General features: G+C 37.8%; 1 protein-coding gene across 2 annotated transcripts in view; it reads right to left on the bottom strand.

Moving 5' to 3' along the window:
- GOLGA4 (golgin A4) overlaps window positions 1-16,579 on the bottom strand; it is a 121,685-nt gene that overhangs the window by 63,959 nt on the left and 41,147 nt on the right. For both annotated transcript variants that reach the window (XM_082745337.1, XM_082745336.1), the window contains 7 exons: window positions 15,377-15,691; window positions 12,496-12,543; window positions 9,105-9,161; window positions 3,847-3,945; window positions 3,172-3,301; window positions 1,865-2,052; window positions 1,491-1,574 (listed from right to left, as the gene is read on the bottom strand). In XM_082745337.1, coding sequence (XP_082601463.1) covers window positions 1,491-1,574; window positions 1,865-2,052; window positions 3,172-3,301; window positions 3,847-3,945; window positions 9,105-9,161; window positions 12,496-12,543; window positions 15,377-15,691 — 921 coding nt within the window. The remainder of the gene's footprint in view (window positions 1-1,490; window positions 1,575-1,864; window positions 2,053-3,171; window positions 3,302-3,846; window positions 3,946-9,104; window positions 9,162-12,495; window positions 12,544-15,376; window positions 15,692-16,579) is intronic.

Genomic DNA, 16,579 nt, shown 5'->3' with positions numbered 1-16,579 from the left:
ACTGTCTTCCCACTCTCTGGATAATCTACACATAATATGAAGGTCACTATGGGGATAAAGGAATCAAATATTAAAACCTGAATCAGTCACTTGAGACTAACAAAAAACAGGGTAGTTCGACTTGTCTCTTGAAAAATAAGATTTTGTGACAGCTATTTTATGGGTCTTAAGATTATTACTTTACTTGCAGGGTTCATCAAACCTTGGTTTAGGGTATGACTCTTCCAGATGGCTCAAATTAATGGACAGATAAAAATCAGGTAAATGGGGATTACACAAAATTTCAAAACAAGATCACTGGCCTTCAGTTTCTTCAAAAACCAAATCACAATGGAGAAAAAGACACATGGAGAGAGAAAGAGGCAATGGAATCTATAGATTAAAAGAAGTCTTAAGAGTCATATAAACCAATTACAATGAAAGAAACTTACTTAGATCCTGATTCATAAAAATGGAAAAAAGGTATGAGACAAAGGGCAAATCTGAAACTGACTAGATAGGTGATGGTATTCAGGAATTAAGTTTTTAGATGTGATCATGATAATGTAGTTAATTTTATAAAAGTAAAGAGTCCTTTAAAATACTTCAAAATACTTATGTACGAAATTATGAGATTTCTTGGATTTGCTCTACAACAAAGTAAATTCTAGGTTGAGGATAATAAGGGCTGGGCATGTACAGATAAAACTTTAGCCCTGAGATGTTAACTGCTGAAGCTGGGTGGTGAGTTCACTTTTTTTAAGTGGGCCTTCATGAAGTGTATAGAGTAGACTCTAGCAAAATAACATCACAGAATGAAAACTGCTAACACATTCAAAAGCAGAACAGTTCTGACATGTTCTTAATTGCATGGCCACTTAAAATATTATAGCTGCCAAGTAGCGTAAGGAAGAAAATGTGAACCACTGGAAGCTGCTTTAGAAAGAGAACCCAAGAATTTGGGGCTGAAAGACTCAGCCCAAAAGCGTTTGCCCATGAATTTTCAGTTGCCTCTGCTGCCATAGCCACAGCTGCCACTCTAACTGTACATTGCCAATCTCACTTGAAATGAATCCCAAAATCCATTTGCAGAAACTTCTCTTTATGTTAATATAACACTACCACTTCTTCACTTTAGGCAATATATCTGAGAGATTAATCTGTTTCCGTTGAAGACAATACTTAATATTACTCACAGTATCTTAACTATAAAAAATACAACCTTTCTCTGAAAAGTAGTTAGGTACTGTGAACAGATTTCTTTTTCAGCAGTTATTCCAATCTATAAATCAAAATGCTGACTGGGATTTTAAAAAATCACAGAAAATCAGCTTCACATGATACACAACTAACGGTAATCATTATTTAAATTTCAAAATTACAACAAAGTTTTTCATGGAAGCAACTACAATAGCTTTGGAAAGCATAAGCCTCAATGCTTCTAACTGCTTCCAAATTGGAATTCTGGGGCCCCCTGACAAATTTTAGTATCATAAGGTTTATTGGTTTACCTTATCTTGTTCAAGCTGTTCAATTAAGTTCTTTGCATCACGCAACTGAGTGATAAGTTTAGTCTTCTCAGCCATATGAAGCTCCTAAAAAAATTTTAAAAATTCATTTCCACCTCTAATAAAGCTTCTCCTCATAAGAGAACTCTAAACATTTTATCTAATTTGGGTATTTCTCAGTCCAGTAAGAGCAAAGTATACAGGACATCTGGAAAGGACGGTGCAAGTGCTATGAAGCCCAGGGCACCTGGGAGTCATCTCCATGCTGTCTGCGGAGGAAGGGGAAGACTCCGCAGAGGAAGGAGGTGCAGGCCACGCTGGGACCTGTCGATCTAGCTTTACAGGGTTACATAAACCAAACTCATTTGCTCTTTTACCTTCATCTTTTCTAGCTCTTGGAGCCTTTCATCTAGTTGTTCTTGCAGGGCTTCTTTTTCACTGGTTAATAGTGCACACTGTTCCTTATGTGACTGAATTGTTTCCTTACATCGCTGCAGAAGATTCTCTTGCCGCTTAACTCTCTGCTGAAGTACCTCCAGTGTTTTAGCAGAAGCTCCATCTACCACTTCAACAACAAAGCAGCACAAGCAGGGGTGGTCAGTAAGAAATAGAAGGGCTCCCTGGGAACAGTTACTCTGTTAGTACACAGGGGTGTATTCTCACTCCAATGCTCTGCTATCCTCTGAGACAAAGAAAGGAGGGCTACCCTGCCCACCCTCAAGTCTCACCATTTGGATGATCTGTATCAAAAGAAGCTGAGGAACACAGTCACCTCCCTAGGGTTCAGCCCCACCCCAAATGGCACAAAACCCTCAGTAGTCAACTACCATTAACTGAATTCGCCCTGCTTAGAAGACAGTTTGATGACCATCTTTTGTTATCCAAAAGTGCCTTCTGTGTCCTGGCTCCCACCACAAAAAGATTAATAAAGAATTTTTTCCAATGAATTCTAAACTGTCCCTGAGAGGAGTCACTGGTTAAGTACAGCTTTCTACATTCTCCATACATTTATGAGTTAAGTTTTCAGACCCCAAGGGAATCTCACAAACCCTTTGCAGCCTGGTTACTTAGACAGCTACTCAGCACCTTGCTCTGGCTCTGGCTGTACTAAAAGTTTATCATAAATATCTTTGAGAGAAAAAGCCAGTAAATAAAAAGTGGGAATTTTACTAAATATGTGCCTTAATGCCTCAAAGAGTATGGAGAGCTATAACTGGATTTTGAAACAAAATTTAGCTATTCCTTCCTTTCTAACTAGAAAGCAAATAATAAAACAAATCAGATATCTTTGAATGTAGAAGTATGTAAACAGTATTACAACTGAAATAGCCAAACAATGAAAAGAGCAAATCCATTAATCTTAAACAGAACTGACCTGTTTATATGAAATCTAGCTACTGCTATCAATAGAACAGTGTAAAATAATGAATTTTAGTATAAGTGCTGCTGAACAGAACACTAGAATGAATTGTAATTACAATGAAAACGTGATGCTACTCACAGACTTCCAAGTTTTAAAGCAATAACTTAGCTTTGTTCTCTTGAAGAACAAGCCAAGAAACAAAACAACAAAAACTCCTGCATCTTCTGGAGGACACTTCCACCTCAGCCCACATCATGCCCTGGAAACTGTCAACATCCTTCTCCAGTTTTTAAATTAACATTTGGACAAGATGAAGCTTACCTACTGGTTCTATATCACTGTCTGTGTTCTCTTTAGAGACACCTTCAGCCTGGGGTTCCATCTGAGGGAATGGTTTAGGTAAATCAATATTCATCGGGCCATTTCGTAACCGCTGTTTCAGCAGAGAAACCTGAAAAAAGAAATGTACCTTAGGAAAAAAAATGAGGGGCACCTGGGTGGCTCAGTTGGTTAAGTATCTGATTCCCGGTTTCGACTCAGGTCATGATCTCAGGATTGTGAGAGTAAACCCTGCTTCTGGCTCTTTGCTGGGCATGGCGCCTGCTTAAGATTTTCCCTCCCCTTTGTGTGGACCCACCCCGCTCAACTCTCACATGATCACTGTCTCTAAAATAAAGAGAGAGAGAAACTACACAGTAGTACTTTCTTTAAAACACAGAGGGGACAGAGCAAAAGATATACTTTTTCACTATACTAGGAGGAAAAATCAAATGTTTACTCCCAATGCAGCTGATTTTATATTTGCTATTTTCAATGATATCATAGTTAGCCAAAAGACACAATACATTAAAAAATTATACTGAAATATAACTAAGGAAAATTAAGAGTTTTAAAAATAGGCCATTTTGTAACATCTGCAACTTATGAGATATCCCATCAAAACCCCTTAATTCTTTTTTATCTGTAAATGCCAATCTTTTTCTTTTAATCTTTTACCTGAGTCTGGAGAACACTAATATGCTGATCTTTTTCCTCTAAAGATGCATCAAACTCCTCTTGGAGATGCTTTTTTGCTAGCTGATCCATTTGGAGCTCCTAAAACACGAAGTTTTATAAGTAGATTTCAATAAAAAACAAAAATACAAGCTTGAAGCTTTCAAAGTTTAAAAACATGATCAATTCAGATTTGCATTTTTCTTAAGACAAGGCATCAACACAATAATTAGAGAAGAATCACCAGGCAAAACATTGGTATTAATCCCAGAGGATAATTTTGGCCCTTAAATAATAAGAGATCCAAGAAAAGAAAGTACATTTTTAGAGCTGTAATGACTGCTCTGTAATGATAATGTGGAGAGGATAAAACAATCAATTAAGATTAAAAAAACTTTATCCTACTTTAAGACATCTTACTACTTGTGCTACCTTATATGCACTTGATCTAAAACTACATTATTTTATACCAGATAGCCATAGCCAATAGAAACTCTCTCTTCCCAATACACAAAAGCAGTCAATAGCCAAAGTCAGAAGATTCCTCCTCTGTAAAATTTTTTAAAAAGGCTGAATTAGCTCACCACCAAACAGAAAAATTCCAAGTTCCCGAAATTATTTAGAATGCTAATTTCTTTAGGTCATTAATGACTCTTTCTCACTAAAACGCTGAAGCACTAGCTGTCCTCTATTCTCCCCCATACCAACACTGCCCCAAGATCCCACTTGTACTGTTGCTCTCACTAAAGTCTCCAGCTCAAACAGCAGTAGTCAGCAAATGCCAGTCTTTGAATCAGGACAGGACCAGAATGAAGTCTACATTGATCCATGGTGAACAAACAGAAAGCCAACAGAGAGTTTTTTGAAAAATAAAAGTCTGCAGCTCTGGGGTGCCTGGGGGCTCAGCTGGTTGAGCGTCAGGCTCTTGGTTTCAGCTCAGTTCAGTGGCAAGTCTACCTGAGATTCTCTCTCTCTTCCTCTGCCTCTGTCCCACCCCCACATATATTCGCTCTCTCTCAGGCTCACTCTCAAATAAATAAATAAATTTTTAAAAGGAAATTTGCAGGACTATGACAATTCGCCTTTCCCCCATATCCAGAAGGAACCAGAAGGTAGTTTTTCAGTCCATGAAATCCATAAGTCTGGAAAGCACTGTTCTTTATGACTTTGACCAGAACAATTCTTTAGTATAAAACAGCTACACATTTCCTGCACATCTCTTAAAATTCATTTCTTCCAAATAATTTTTCTACATCCTACCATACTAGATTCTATTACACGCCATCCTTAACAACCAACAAAAATTCCTCAATTTATATGATGATTTTCAGGTTTTAGTTTCATCTCCCCATGTAGATAAGAAGTCCTTGGATGCAAAGCAGCATCTTATAAGCCTTTCTTCTTCTCTCTCCCCCTGCTAACTTAGCCTATTCTATCAATAAGTACTCCATAAACAGTAAAGACTACAATTACTAAGGAACTTAAGAACTGTCTACTTCTATCCCAACTAGAGCCCACAGGCTGGCTAGCCAACTGTCTAACACTTTCATGATAGCAATCTCACTAGCTCTAGAACTAGACTCCACTATCTAGAGTCAATTCCTTTTGATTAGACTTTAAGTGTATATCTATCCTATTTCAACTTTTTAGCACAATAATAATAAATGGCTATGTAATACTACTAAATATAACAACTAATTCAATAATGTTCCTTTTGTAGCCATTCAGACTATTTCCAAATTTTGGAAACCTTGGAATTAACATTTTTATGCATATAATTTGCAAGGTCTTTCTGTTTATATCCTTAGAGAAAAATCCTGATATGTAGAATGCATTCACTGTCTAACTATTTTTTATCTCAGCCCTATGCTACCCACTATGTTCATATATGTTTCAAGCTGCAAAAAACGAACCCTCCCTCCCTGAAGTTAGCTTTGAGAACAGCAGTTGCTCATAACCAGCTGCACCTGGATGAACCCAGAAAAAGAACATACCATGCATGGATAGAAGGACAGAGAAAGGAGGAAATAGCTAAGACAATGTCTTCATTTATTCCCCATTTAACTGGCCTTAAAATGAAATCGGAGAACCCTATCTATTTAGATGAGCTCACAATTTTCATGGCTTCTCATAGTATGATATTCCTATCATACCTGCTGATATGCCTAATACCTGCTGATATTAAGATTAAAAATCAGGCAAAGAAAATTACAGTGTATCTGCTGGATATGTTTTTACTTACCTTTTTACATCTTTATCTGATTCATTACCAAATATCTAATATGCTAGAAATTAACGGAAGACATAATATTTGCCTATACCCAACTGTTGTTTTGTTTTGTTCCCCAGAAAATATTAGGAGAGATGTTCATGGATTAAACTCATGCATATACTCATAACAACATGAGGAAGACATAAAATACTAAGGACTATTTTCTGAAAAAAATTTTTTTTCTTTTTACTACCCCTAGTATTTGTTGGTTGTTTACTTATAAAGGAAAACCATTCCATAACCAAACACAGGTCAGTGACAAACTTCCATGGAACTCAACCCAAAGAAATTCTTTACATTCCAAAGTTATTTTACACCCTGAGAGATACAAGTTTTCTTCATCTCCTCAAACTCTTTCATGGAATCATAATTTCTGTAGAAATCTGCATATGCCTTCTTTCTTGGTTTGGCCACAGCAAACTTACAGAAAGCTGCTATCCCCAGGGATACAATGAATGCTCCAACAATATCAAATCACAGTCATTTGGCCAAAACCCCATCTGAGGTTTTGTCAAAGCACTGGAAGTCAAGGTAGTTATTCTCCTCAACACCAACCTCAAACCCAACATCTTTCCTGATGCCTTGACTAACCTGACATAACAAAATAAGGAACATTATACTGTTTTACCTCAGTCTAAGTCAATAAAATACTAACGAAACAGTACGTACTTCTATTCAGACTTTAATTCCAAAGAAACAAAACATTTTATGACATATAGCACTCTGAATGTTTACATACTCATCATGATTTAATGGGTTATACTATTTAGTTGAAGGAAATTTTTTTCTTTGTGAACAAAATTTAAAATACCCAGACCCTCACTTATCTACCTAGTACTCACATATAAATTACTGAATAAATCTCTGTTCATGTAGCCACAACCAGGATTATGGTTCAGAAATATATCTTAGCTACTACAAAAATGGTATAGATATGCACCAAACAGCAAATTTACTACATGGCCTCTAGACCCCTTATTTCTCCTCCTTTCCCTTATTAGCTGTCTCTTAGCCATTTCACTGATTATAGTCTTGACTAAAGGTAGTGTGGTAGGCAGAATATGGCCCCAAAGATTCTAAATCCTAATCCTGGAAACTGGAACATATTAGGAGAATTTGAAGATGTGATCAAATTAAAAGCTCTGAAATAAGGAAATTATCCTGGATTTGGGGGCCCAATCTAATCACATGGGTCCTTAAAAATCAGAACCTTTGCCAACTGAGTTCAGAGAGAAGGGGAGGAGTGATTATGGTAAAATGGGCAGAGATGTAACACTGATAGCTTTGAAGATGGAGGAAAGAGGCTATGCATCAGAGGATGCAGCAGCCTCTAGAAGCCAGAAATGGCAAAGAAACAGACTGTCTCCTTGAACCTACATTAGGCAACAGCCCAAATGACACCTTAATTTTAGCCTGGTAAGACTTGTGTCAAATTTCTGAGATTTGTGTTGTTTTAAGCCACTAAGTTTGTGGTAATTTGCTGCAGCAGCATAGCTAACTAATACAAGCAGGCAGCTAATAAAAAAAGAACTAAAACTTGTCATTCTATGGCTCTGACAAATATTTCCTAAGAGGGTTTTCTTAAGGGTTAAAAGGGAAAGAATACATATGTAATGGCTTATGATCTAACAGTATAGTACGGAAAAAGATTTTTTTTTCTTTTTTTTTTTTAGAGAGAGAGAGATCACAAGCAGGCAGAGAGGCAGGCAGAGAGAAGGGGAAGCAGACTCACTGCTGAGCAGAGAGCCCGATGCGGGGCTCGATCCCAGGACCCTGAGATCATGACCTGAGCTGAAGGCAGAGGCTTAACCCACTGAGCCACCCAGGCGCCCCGGAAAAAGATTTTTTAAAGGTGGAAAAACAAATAGCATATAAAAATTTATTTAATTAATATCAATAATCATAATTGATGGTGATAGTATTAGTATTGTTATTCTAAGAGTGTTGTGTTTATAATGCTGGAATAAGGCAAATGAGTAATTTTGGGTCTTCTCATTTATCATCAGGTTCTTTAACCTGTAAGGAAAAGGGATGCAGGGGGAACATATAGAGTTAAGGAGATGTAAAAGATTTATTTATCAAAAAATTTTTTATACAGGCAAGACTATAGTACCTAGAAGCAAACATTTCGGTGATAAAACCTTAAAGAGACACAAGGAAGCATAACAAAAGTCAGTAGTTATTTTTGCAGAAAGGGAGGGGCTGTGACTGGGTTGGGAAACACAGAGAGGCTCTCAGGGTGACTGGCAACACTATTTCTTGACTGTGGTGGTTACAATAGTGTTTACCATACACATATGAGCTACATATTTTTGTTCACAATTTTCCATATTTGTTATATATATATATATATATATATGTGTATGTGTTATATATATATATATATATATGTGTGTGTGTGTTATATATATATATATATATATATATATTTGTTATATATTTTACAATTAAGAGGCATCACAATGTTTAAGTGATACAGCAACGACATAGAATCCTACCCTCTAGCCAATATAAGCCAATAATCTCCATCCTTCTCAAGATAAGACAGGAGCAAAAATGAGTCAAGTATGATTCCAAGTAATATATATTTGCCTGAACTATAATATGTCACTGTAAAAATTACCTCCCAAAATTACAAGGAACATAATTTTTATTTAATTTTATCAAGACTGTTGGTTAGGAAAAATGAAAAGAAGCCTCAAATACCTAATAGAAGAGACAGGTTAGCCTTGAAAGTTGCCACTGACTGTCAGCTGGCAAATGATATTCTATTGCTAAATAAGGCATTCTTATGTCCTAAATTCCATCAGCATGTATTGTAGGGAAACCACAGAAATAAAGTCCATAAAAGTTGATCTCTGGCCTTAAGGATTGGGCTGGTTGGTTTTTACTACAATTAACCAAGTGTATATGAAACTATCCCAACAAGTTTAAGAGTTGTGATAAATATGAGAAATTGAATTCTCGAAGTATTATCACTACAACTTACCTCTCTTAACTCTCCAATTCTCCGAAGTGCTTTATCCTGACTCTGACTTAATATACCCTTTAATTTTAAAAAGAAAAAAAAAAAGCTGGTTCAAACAACTGCATGACATAGTAATGAAAAGCAAGTAAAAAAGAGCACAAGTCACTGAACTTTATACATTCTTTACACCGAGACTGGGCAACCACAGTTCTCTGCCGCCACTTACTGGTAAAATTACATACATCTAGAAATAAAAACCCAGAGACCTTTCAGAAAGACACAAGCAAGGTACCCCCAGACACTTGGAGTAAGTAGGAATAAGATGAACTTTTTGAATATGAATTTATGGACTATTAATAGAATAGATTAAATCAGAGTTACCCTCCATTTCAAAAGATCTATGTTTAAGAAAACATTGTCAAAAAAACTAAAAACTATTTGTAATAACTTAATTTTCTTTATTAACATATATGTACTTATTTGCTTCGGGGTACAGGTCTGTGAACCATCAGTCTTACACAATCCACAGCTCTCAACATAGCATATACCCTCCCCAATGGACATAATTCAGCCACCTTATCCTTCCCCCCACCCCCTCAGTAACCCTGTTTCTTTCCTGAAATTAAGAATCTCTTATGGTTTGTCTCCCTCCTGAGTTACTTCTTGTCTCATTTTTTCCCCTCCCTACCCCCCAACCCCTTCACGCTGCCTCTCAAATTCCTCATATCAGAGAGATCATATGATAATTGCCTTTCTCTGACTGATTTATTTTGCTTAGCATAATACCCTCTAGTTCCATCCACATCATTGCAAATGACAAGATTTTGATTTTTTTGATGGCTGCATATGTAACAACTTAATTTTCACACTTGTTATGGACAATGAGAACACTGAATCAGCAATAAATAACTGGTGTTACCATTCTGATGATAATACTCCAGACCAAAGCCAGGAAGTTTAATATTGTACTTCACGGAGATTATTTATGGCAGATTAAATATTTTAAGATAATGTACATGGGGAAATTAATTTTACCAAAACTCACTTTCTAAATAACTTTTTATTATGTAATTAGCATCTTTAGATGGGACAAAATGCTAAACTCTTCAAAATAACTTTTTTCTTTATCTCTTACCATTAAAAGATTTTAAAACGTTTATGATAAGTGATACAGCAGATATACAGAATGCCAACACCTAACATAATTCTCCATCCTTCTCAAGACAGGACAGAAGCAGAAATTAATAAAGCATTTTTTTAAGTACATCTTAATTTTATTTTAGTTTTTTCAGTGTTCTAAGATTCATTTTTTATGCACCACACCCAGTACTCCATGCAATATGTGCCCTCCTTAATAAAGCATTATTTTAAATGATAAATATTTATATATCTTAGCACAGTAAACTTATGACACTGTTCAAAGTAGAGTGGATACTTCCTTTTAGCTCTGACCTGTGAATTATCACCTGGGATACCCTGGTGGGAAATGTCTAGCCACGGAACAGGGTGACACAGTGGGGCCCGGGGGTTGAGGCAGGTCACCCAGAAGAGCTTAAAGCCTTCCTCTCTTTCCACATACTTGACCAAGAGCTTTACAAGAAGCATCCTCAGGAAAAAAGAGAGAGGATGCTTGTGTTCAGACCTTGGTAGAATGATAAGGAACAGAAATGTCTGCAGGTATTTCAAAAACAGAAGGGAAAGTTTAGGAAGGTTGTATGTCTCTAGCCCTAAAGATAAAACCTGCAGATCGAGACACTAGAGCATGTTTGAAAGAGGCAAACATGCCTTAAATCCAAAACTCTTGAACACTGCAGGGATTCAAAACTTTAAAAAGCCCATCCCTACCAGAGGTAAAATCTCTGGGCTTTTTCACTCACTCTCTGTATTAAAATTCCCAGTAGTAAAATAGGTTAAATATGTGGATCACATGGAGAATTATTAAAAGTAAGAATATATGCTGATATCCAAAATCTATAAAGAACTCAAACTCGACACACACAGAACAGATAATCACATCAAAAAATGGGCAGAAGACATGAACAGACACTTCTCCAAAAAAGACATACAAATGGCTAACAGACACATGAAAAAATGTTCATCATCACTAGCCATCAGGGATATTCAAATCAAAAACCACACTGAGGGGTGCCTGGGTGGCTCAGTGGGTTAAGCCTCTGCCTTCAGCTCAGGTCAAGATCCCAGGGTTCTGGACTCGAGTCCCACATTGGGCTCTCTGCTTTGCAGGAAGCCTGCTTCCTCCTCTCTCTTTGTCTGCCTCTCTGCCTACTTGTGATCTCTCTGTGTCAAATAAATAAATAAAATCTTAAAAAAAAAGAAAAACCACACTAAGATACCACCTTACACCAGTGAGAATGGCCAAAATTAACAAGACAGGAAAGAACAAGTATTGGAGAGGACATGGAGGAAGGGGAACACTCTTACAGTGTTGGTTGGAATGCAAGTTGGTACAGCCACTTTGGAAAACAGTGTGGAGATTCCTTAAGAAATTAAAAATAGAGCTACCCTATGACCCTGCAACTGCACTACTGGGTATTTACCCCAAAGATACAGATGTAATGAAAAGAAGGGCCACCTGTACCGCAATGTTCATAGCAACAATGGCCACAGTTGCCAAACTGTGGAAAGAACCAAGACACCCTTCAACAGACAAATGGATAAAGAAGATATGGTCATATATACAATGGAGTATTATGCCTCCATCAGAAAGGATGAATACCCAACTTTTATAATCAACATGGATGGGACTGGAAGAGATTATGCTGAGTGAAATAAGTCAAGCAGAGAGAGTCAAGTATCATATGGTTTCAATAACTTGTGGAGCATAAAATATAACACGGAGGACATGGGGAAATGGAGAGGAGAAGTGAGATGGGGAAAATCAGAGGGGGAGACAAACCATGAGAGACTGTGGACTCTGAGAAACAAACTGAGGGTTTTGGAGGGGAGGGGTGGGTGTTGGGTGAGCCTGGTGGTGGGTATTATGGAGGGCACATATTGCATGGAGCACTGGGTGTGGTGCATAAACAAAGAATTTTGGAACACTGAAAAGAAATAAAATAAAATAGGAAAAAATAAAAGGTTGCTCTGGACAAAAAAAAAAGTAAGGGTCAGAACTATTTTACTGTAAGTCTCTAGTTTTTAAATTATGAATGAATTGGGGCACCTGGGTGGCTCTGTGGGTTAAGCCTCTGCCTTCGGCTTGGGTCATGATCTCAGGGTCCTGGAACCGAGCCCCACATCAGGCTCTCTGCTCAGCAGGGCGCCTGCTTCCCCCTCTCTCTCTGCCTGCCTCTCTGCCTACTTGTGATCTCACTCTCTGTCAAATAAGTAAATAAAATATATTTTTTAAAAATTATGTATGAATCAATATCACAGCCAAGATATCACTTACTTGTAACTTTTTCTTCTCTCTCTGAAGAGTCTGATAAGCTGTAACAAGCTAAAATAAAGACAAAGTCACCAATAACATCAGTCATTCCTAATATTCTAAATTCTGCTAAATATCTTTACAAAAGTAAAAAAAAATACACAAATCGGAAGAATCCTTTTATAGATAATTCAACCTAGTTAGATGCACATACAATCAAAACAAACATAAGAAATAAGTTTCTGAAAAGTAAAATGTAACTTGACTACAAAATTAAGGTATTTTATCTGTACATGATCTTACCTCAGACACATACGTCTTTAAATTTCACTACTTAAGGGCACCTAGGTGGCTCAGTCAGTTGAGCATCTGATGCTTGGTTTCAGCTCAGGTCACGATCTCAGGGTCGTGGAATTGAACCCCCATAATGGGCTCCATACTCAGTGGGGAGTCTGTTTGAGAGTCTCTCTCTCCCTCTGGCACCCCCTCCCCCACTGCTCGTGTGCGCTCTCTATTCCTCTCTCTCTCTCAAATAAATAGAATATTCAAATTTCAGCACTTAATTATGAATGGGGTAGGGATTAAAGCATCCCCAGGAAGCTTGCTAGGAAGAGAAATTTTGAGGTCCCACCCCAAACTAAGTAAGTGAATGAGAGTGGGGGTTGGGGGACAAGATACATGTTTATTTAGCAGGTTCATCAGGTGATTTTTATTTTGGGCTATTACGCACAATGTAATTTATCTCTAAAGTCTCTGATTATAGGAATTATGACTACAGCTGGGTAAAAATCTGAGGAAAGAAACTTATAACCAACAGATGAAAACTGGTAATTTTGGTCCTAAAGAGATGTTTAAATATTTAACGCCAGTAAATAAGATACTTGAAAACTCTAGCACAACCTGATGAAATTATGGATTAACCAATAAAATTAGGCACATGGCTCCACTGAATTATTTGGACCCACTTCAGAAGTATGAGAGGACTCTGAAGACATAGGTTACAGCTTTAGGGGAAGAAGTACTTCCCTATTCTGAGCCTTGCCTTTCCCTTGGAAGGTTGTTGTGTGCCACAAACACATTTGCTGATGTCTTGAGTTGAAAGGCAGACAGCAATGGAAGGTGAGTCCGGCAATAAAGAAGAAAAAAAGTTCTGCCAAAGACCATGATCCTCCTCCTCTTATTACCTTACTTAGGTATTCTTATTACTGGATAGGAAAATGGTACTCAAAAACCAGGGAGTAGGACAGGTGGAAGAGCAGCCCAACAATTAGATGTCACTTATAGCACTATGTTATCCTGGTTACCTACAGTGGCAAGGACTACAGAGACAAAGACTACATGCTCTCTTCATTCCTAGTAAGCTGCATGACTTGACCTGGGGCAGCACAGAAGAGTGGAAACCACCAGAAAGACCTAAAATCAAATCCACAGTCTGTCACTTGCTACCTGTGTGACTTTAAGCACAAGACTTAATCTCTATGATTAAGTATCTACGAGTCTCTAATCCCTCTTCTACAAAACAGAGATAATTAAAATCTATTTCACAGAGATGGTGTAAAACTCAATGGCACTATAAACAGAAAATGCAGTGTCTTGCACTGCATTTAAATACTATACTACTGCCCCAGCTTCAAACTTAAGAAGCCATGGCTGAGTCAACAACAACAAATAATTCAGGATGATTATTAACATGGATAGAAATAAAAAATAAATGGGGCACCTGGGAGGCTCAGACAGTTAAGCATCTAACTCCTGATTTTGGCTCAGGTCATGATCTCAGCGTCACAAGATGAAGCCCCACCTCAGGGTCTGTGCTCAGCAGGGAGTCCACCTGAGATTCCTCTCCCTCTGCCCCTCCTCCAGCTCTCTCACTCTCAAATAAATAAATCTTTTTTTAAAAATAATACATTTAAAGGAAAAAGTTGCCCAATTCCACAACTACCTCATGAAATAGATGGCTTTAATGCTGTTTACATCTCTAGATTCCAGCCAGCTGATAGATTTTCACCTAATACTTCCTTTCTATTTTGTCAGTACTTTATAGTTTTAAAAAGATATTTTGTAGGTTTCTGTTTTATTTTTGGCTGCAGGGTAAAACTACGCATACTGTAGTCATAACTGGAAATAAAAGTTATGAGTAACTTTATATACAATCTTTGAACTTTATTATTCATTAATTAAAATTAACTGCAATGCTGGTTACAAATTGTTAAGACAATAAAACATTATGCATTGTCTTTAAAAAAAAATTCATGGGCAACTTGCTCTTGATAAGGCTTTCGTAAAGATAAATTGTTTTAACTACACAGGGCAACTTATATAATTCAGCCCAAGAGGACAAACAGAAAAGAGAGATGGGGCACGATTACAACCTCTCTCAGATCACACAAAGCCATCCTCAAGGGGTTTAGCAGTTAAAGACTCATCTGAGGGAAAGTTTAAATGTAGATATAATTTGCGTGAACCAAATGTGTCAGAAAACCCAACTACCTAAAACATGACAGGGGTTAGTGTAAGGGAAATCTGGCTGGCAGAAGAAGTCACTTTGGAACCACAACATTAAGAGTTGAATAAGAGAGGAAATGTGAGAAGGAAAGATGATGTACTGTGCACTGAGTATCCAAGCAACATTGGAGATAAGGGCTAGGGGAGAAAAGGGGCATAGAATGTGCAAACCAGAAAGTTACAAACAATGACCTTCTCCAAAAATTTTACTAAAGGTTTTGCTAAAGGGCTTCTGTGCACCTGAAAATCTCTTAACTGGATAATGCCACAGACCCTTCACTAATCAGTGCATCTAGGGAATCAACAGTTTAGACAACCACAAGAGTAAAAACTATACAGTAACATGAATCAGAAAACAATGGGAAAACTTTATATAGAGGCAAAAAAGTCATGCTCCTACCTCAGAACATTTTCCTTTGTAGCTACTCAATCTTCGTTCCATTCTTCGCAACCACTGAATCAATTGTTCCTTGCTAAGACTGTCTAAATTAGGGAGCGGGTCTTCTGGCTCACTCTCCATATCAGAAGATGGATCAAAGGTGGCCACAGAGCAGTCCAGGTCAAATCGATTCAGGGACTCTCTGGAAGATGTTCGTACCAAAGACTCTTTAGAAGAAGATCGGAAGAGAGACTCCTTTAGGGGACTTCGAAACAAAGACTCCATGGAAGGCACCCGGAGCTGAAGCTTCTGTGCAAAAGACTGCATGTCACCAGACTGCAACCAAAACCCAACAAAACCTGGTTAAAATGCACATTTAAACTTTCAGTACTCCCTATCACTATCAGTAATCTATTAAAAGTTCTAACAAATTCAATTTATATTCTTGACATTGTACATAACACATGCTTTCTGAAAAACAAGAGACATCTGGTTACTTCTGAAAAAGCACTGGACCTGGAGTCAGAGTACTCAGGTATAGGTCCCAGGTTGGTCACCGAGCAGTAGAATACGCCTCACTAAGTCACTTCCCTTCAGCTTGCACATCTGTAAAAGAGATAGATGCCATGCTTTCCCAGCTGACACCACAGCTATGCTGTGAGGACTTGTCCCCTCAACTGTAAGATCCTTGGAAGCAGTGATATCTATATCCGCAGTACATACCCAGCACCTAAAAGGGGAGTATATAATATGAAGTGTGTGGCTGAAGTCAAGTGGGCTTTACCTTGAGTATGTTTGGAGGTGCCAATTCATCACTCCCTTCAACAAAGGAGGGAGATGGGGGAAGGGTGAGGGTAATGCTTAGTGAGCCCACTTTGTTCAATAAGAGAATGCTAGGCAGAGCTGACTAGTGACATCCAGCTCTGCTTTAATTATCATTCTGTTAATGGGAATAAGAATAAGCATTAAAATATCAGGGAGGTAGGGGACCTGGGTGGCTCAGTGGATTTAGTCTCCAGCTCAGGTCATGATCCCAGCATCCTGGGATCGAGGCCCACATCAGGCTCTCTGCTCGGAGCCTGCTTCCACCTCTCTCTCTGCCTGCCTCTCTGCCTACTTATGATCTCTCTGTCAAATAAATAAATGAAATCTTAAAAAAAAAAATCATGGAGGACAACTGAAGAGTCTGAGCTAGATAGAGTCCCTCTGCACAGATCAGTAAGT

The sequence above is a fragment of the Mustela nivalis genome (assembly GCF_964662115.1).
Source record: "Mustela nivalis genome assembly, chromosome: 1".
Taxonomy (NCBI): domain Eukaryota; kingdom Metazoa; phylum Chordata; class Mammalia; order Carnivora; family Mustelidae; genus Mustela; species Mustela nivalis.
This window is presented reverse-complemented; position numbering and strand designations above follow the sequence as displayed.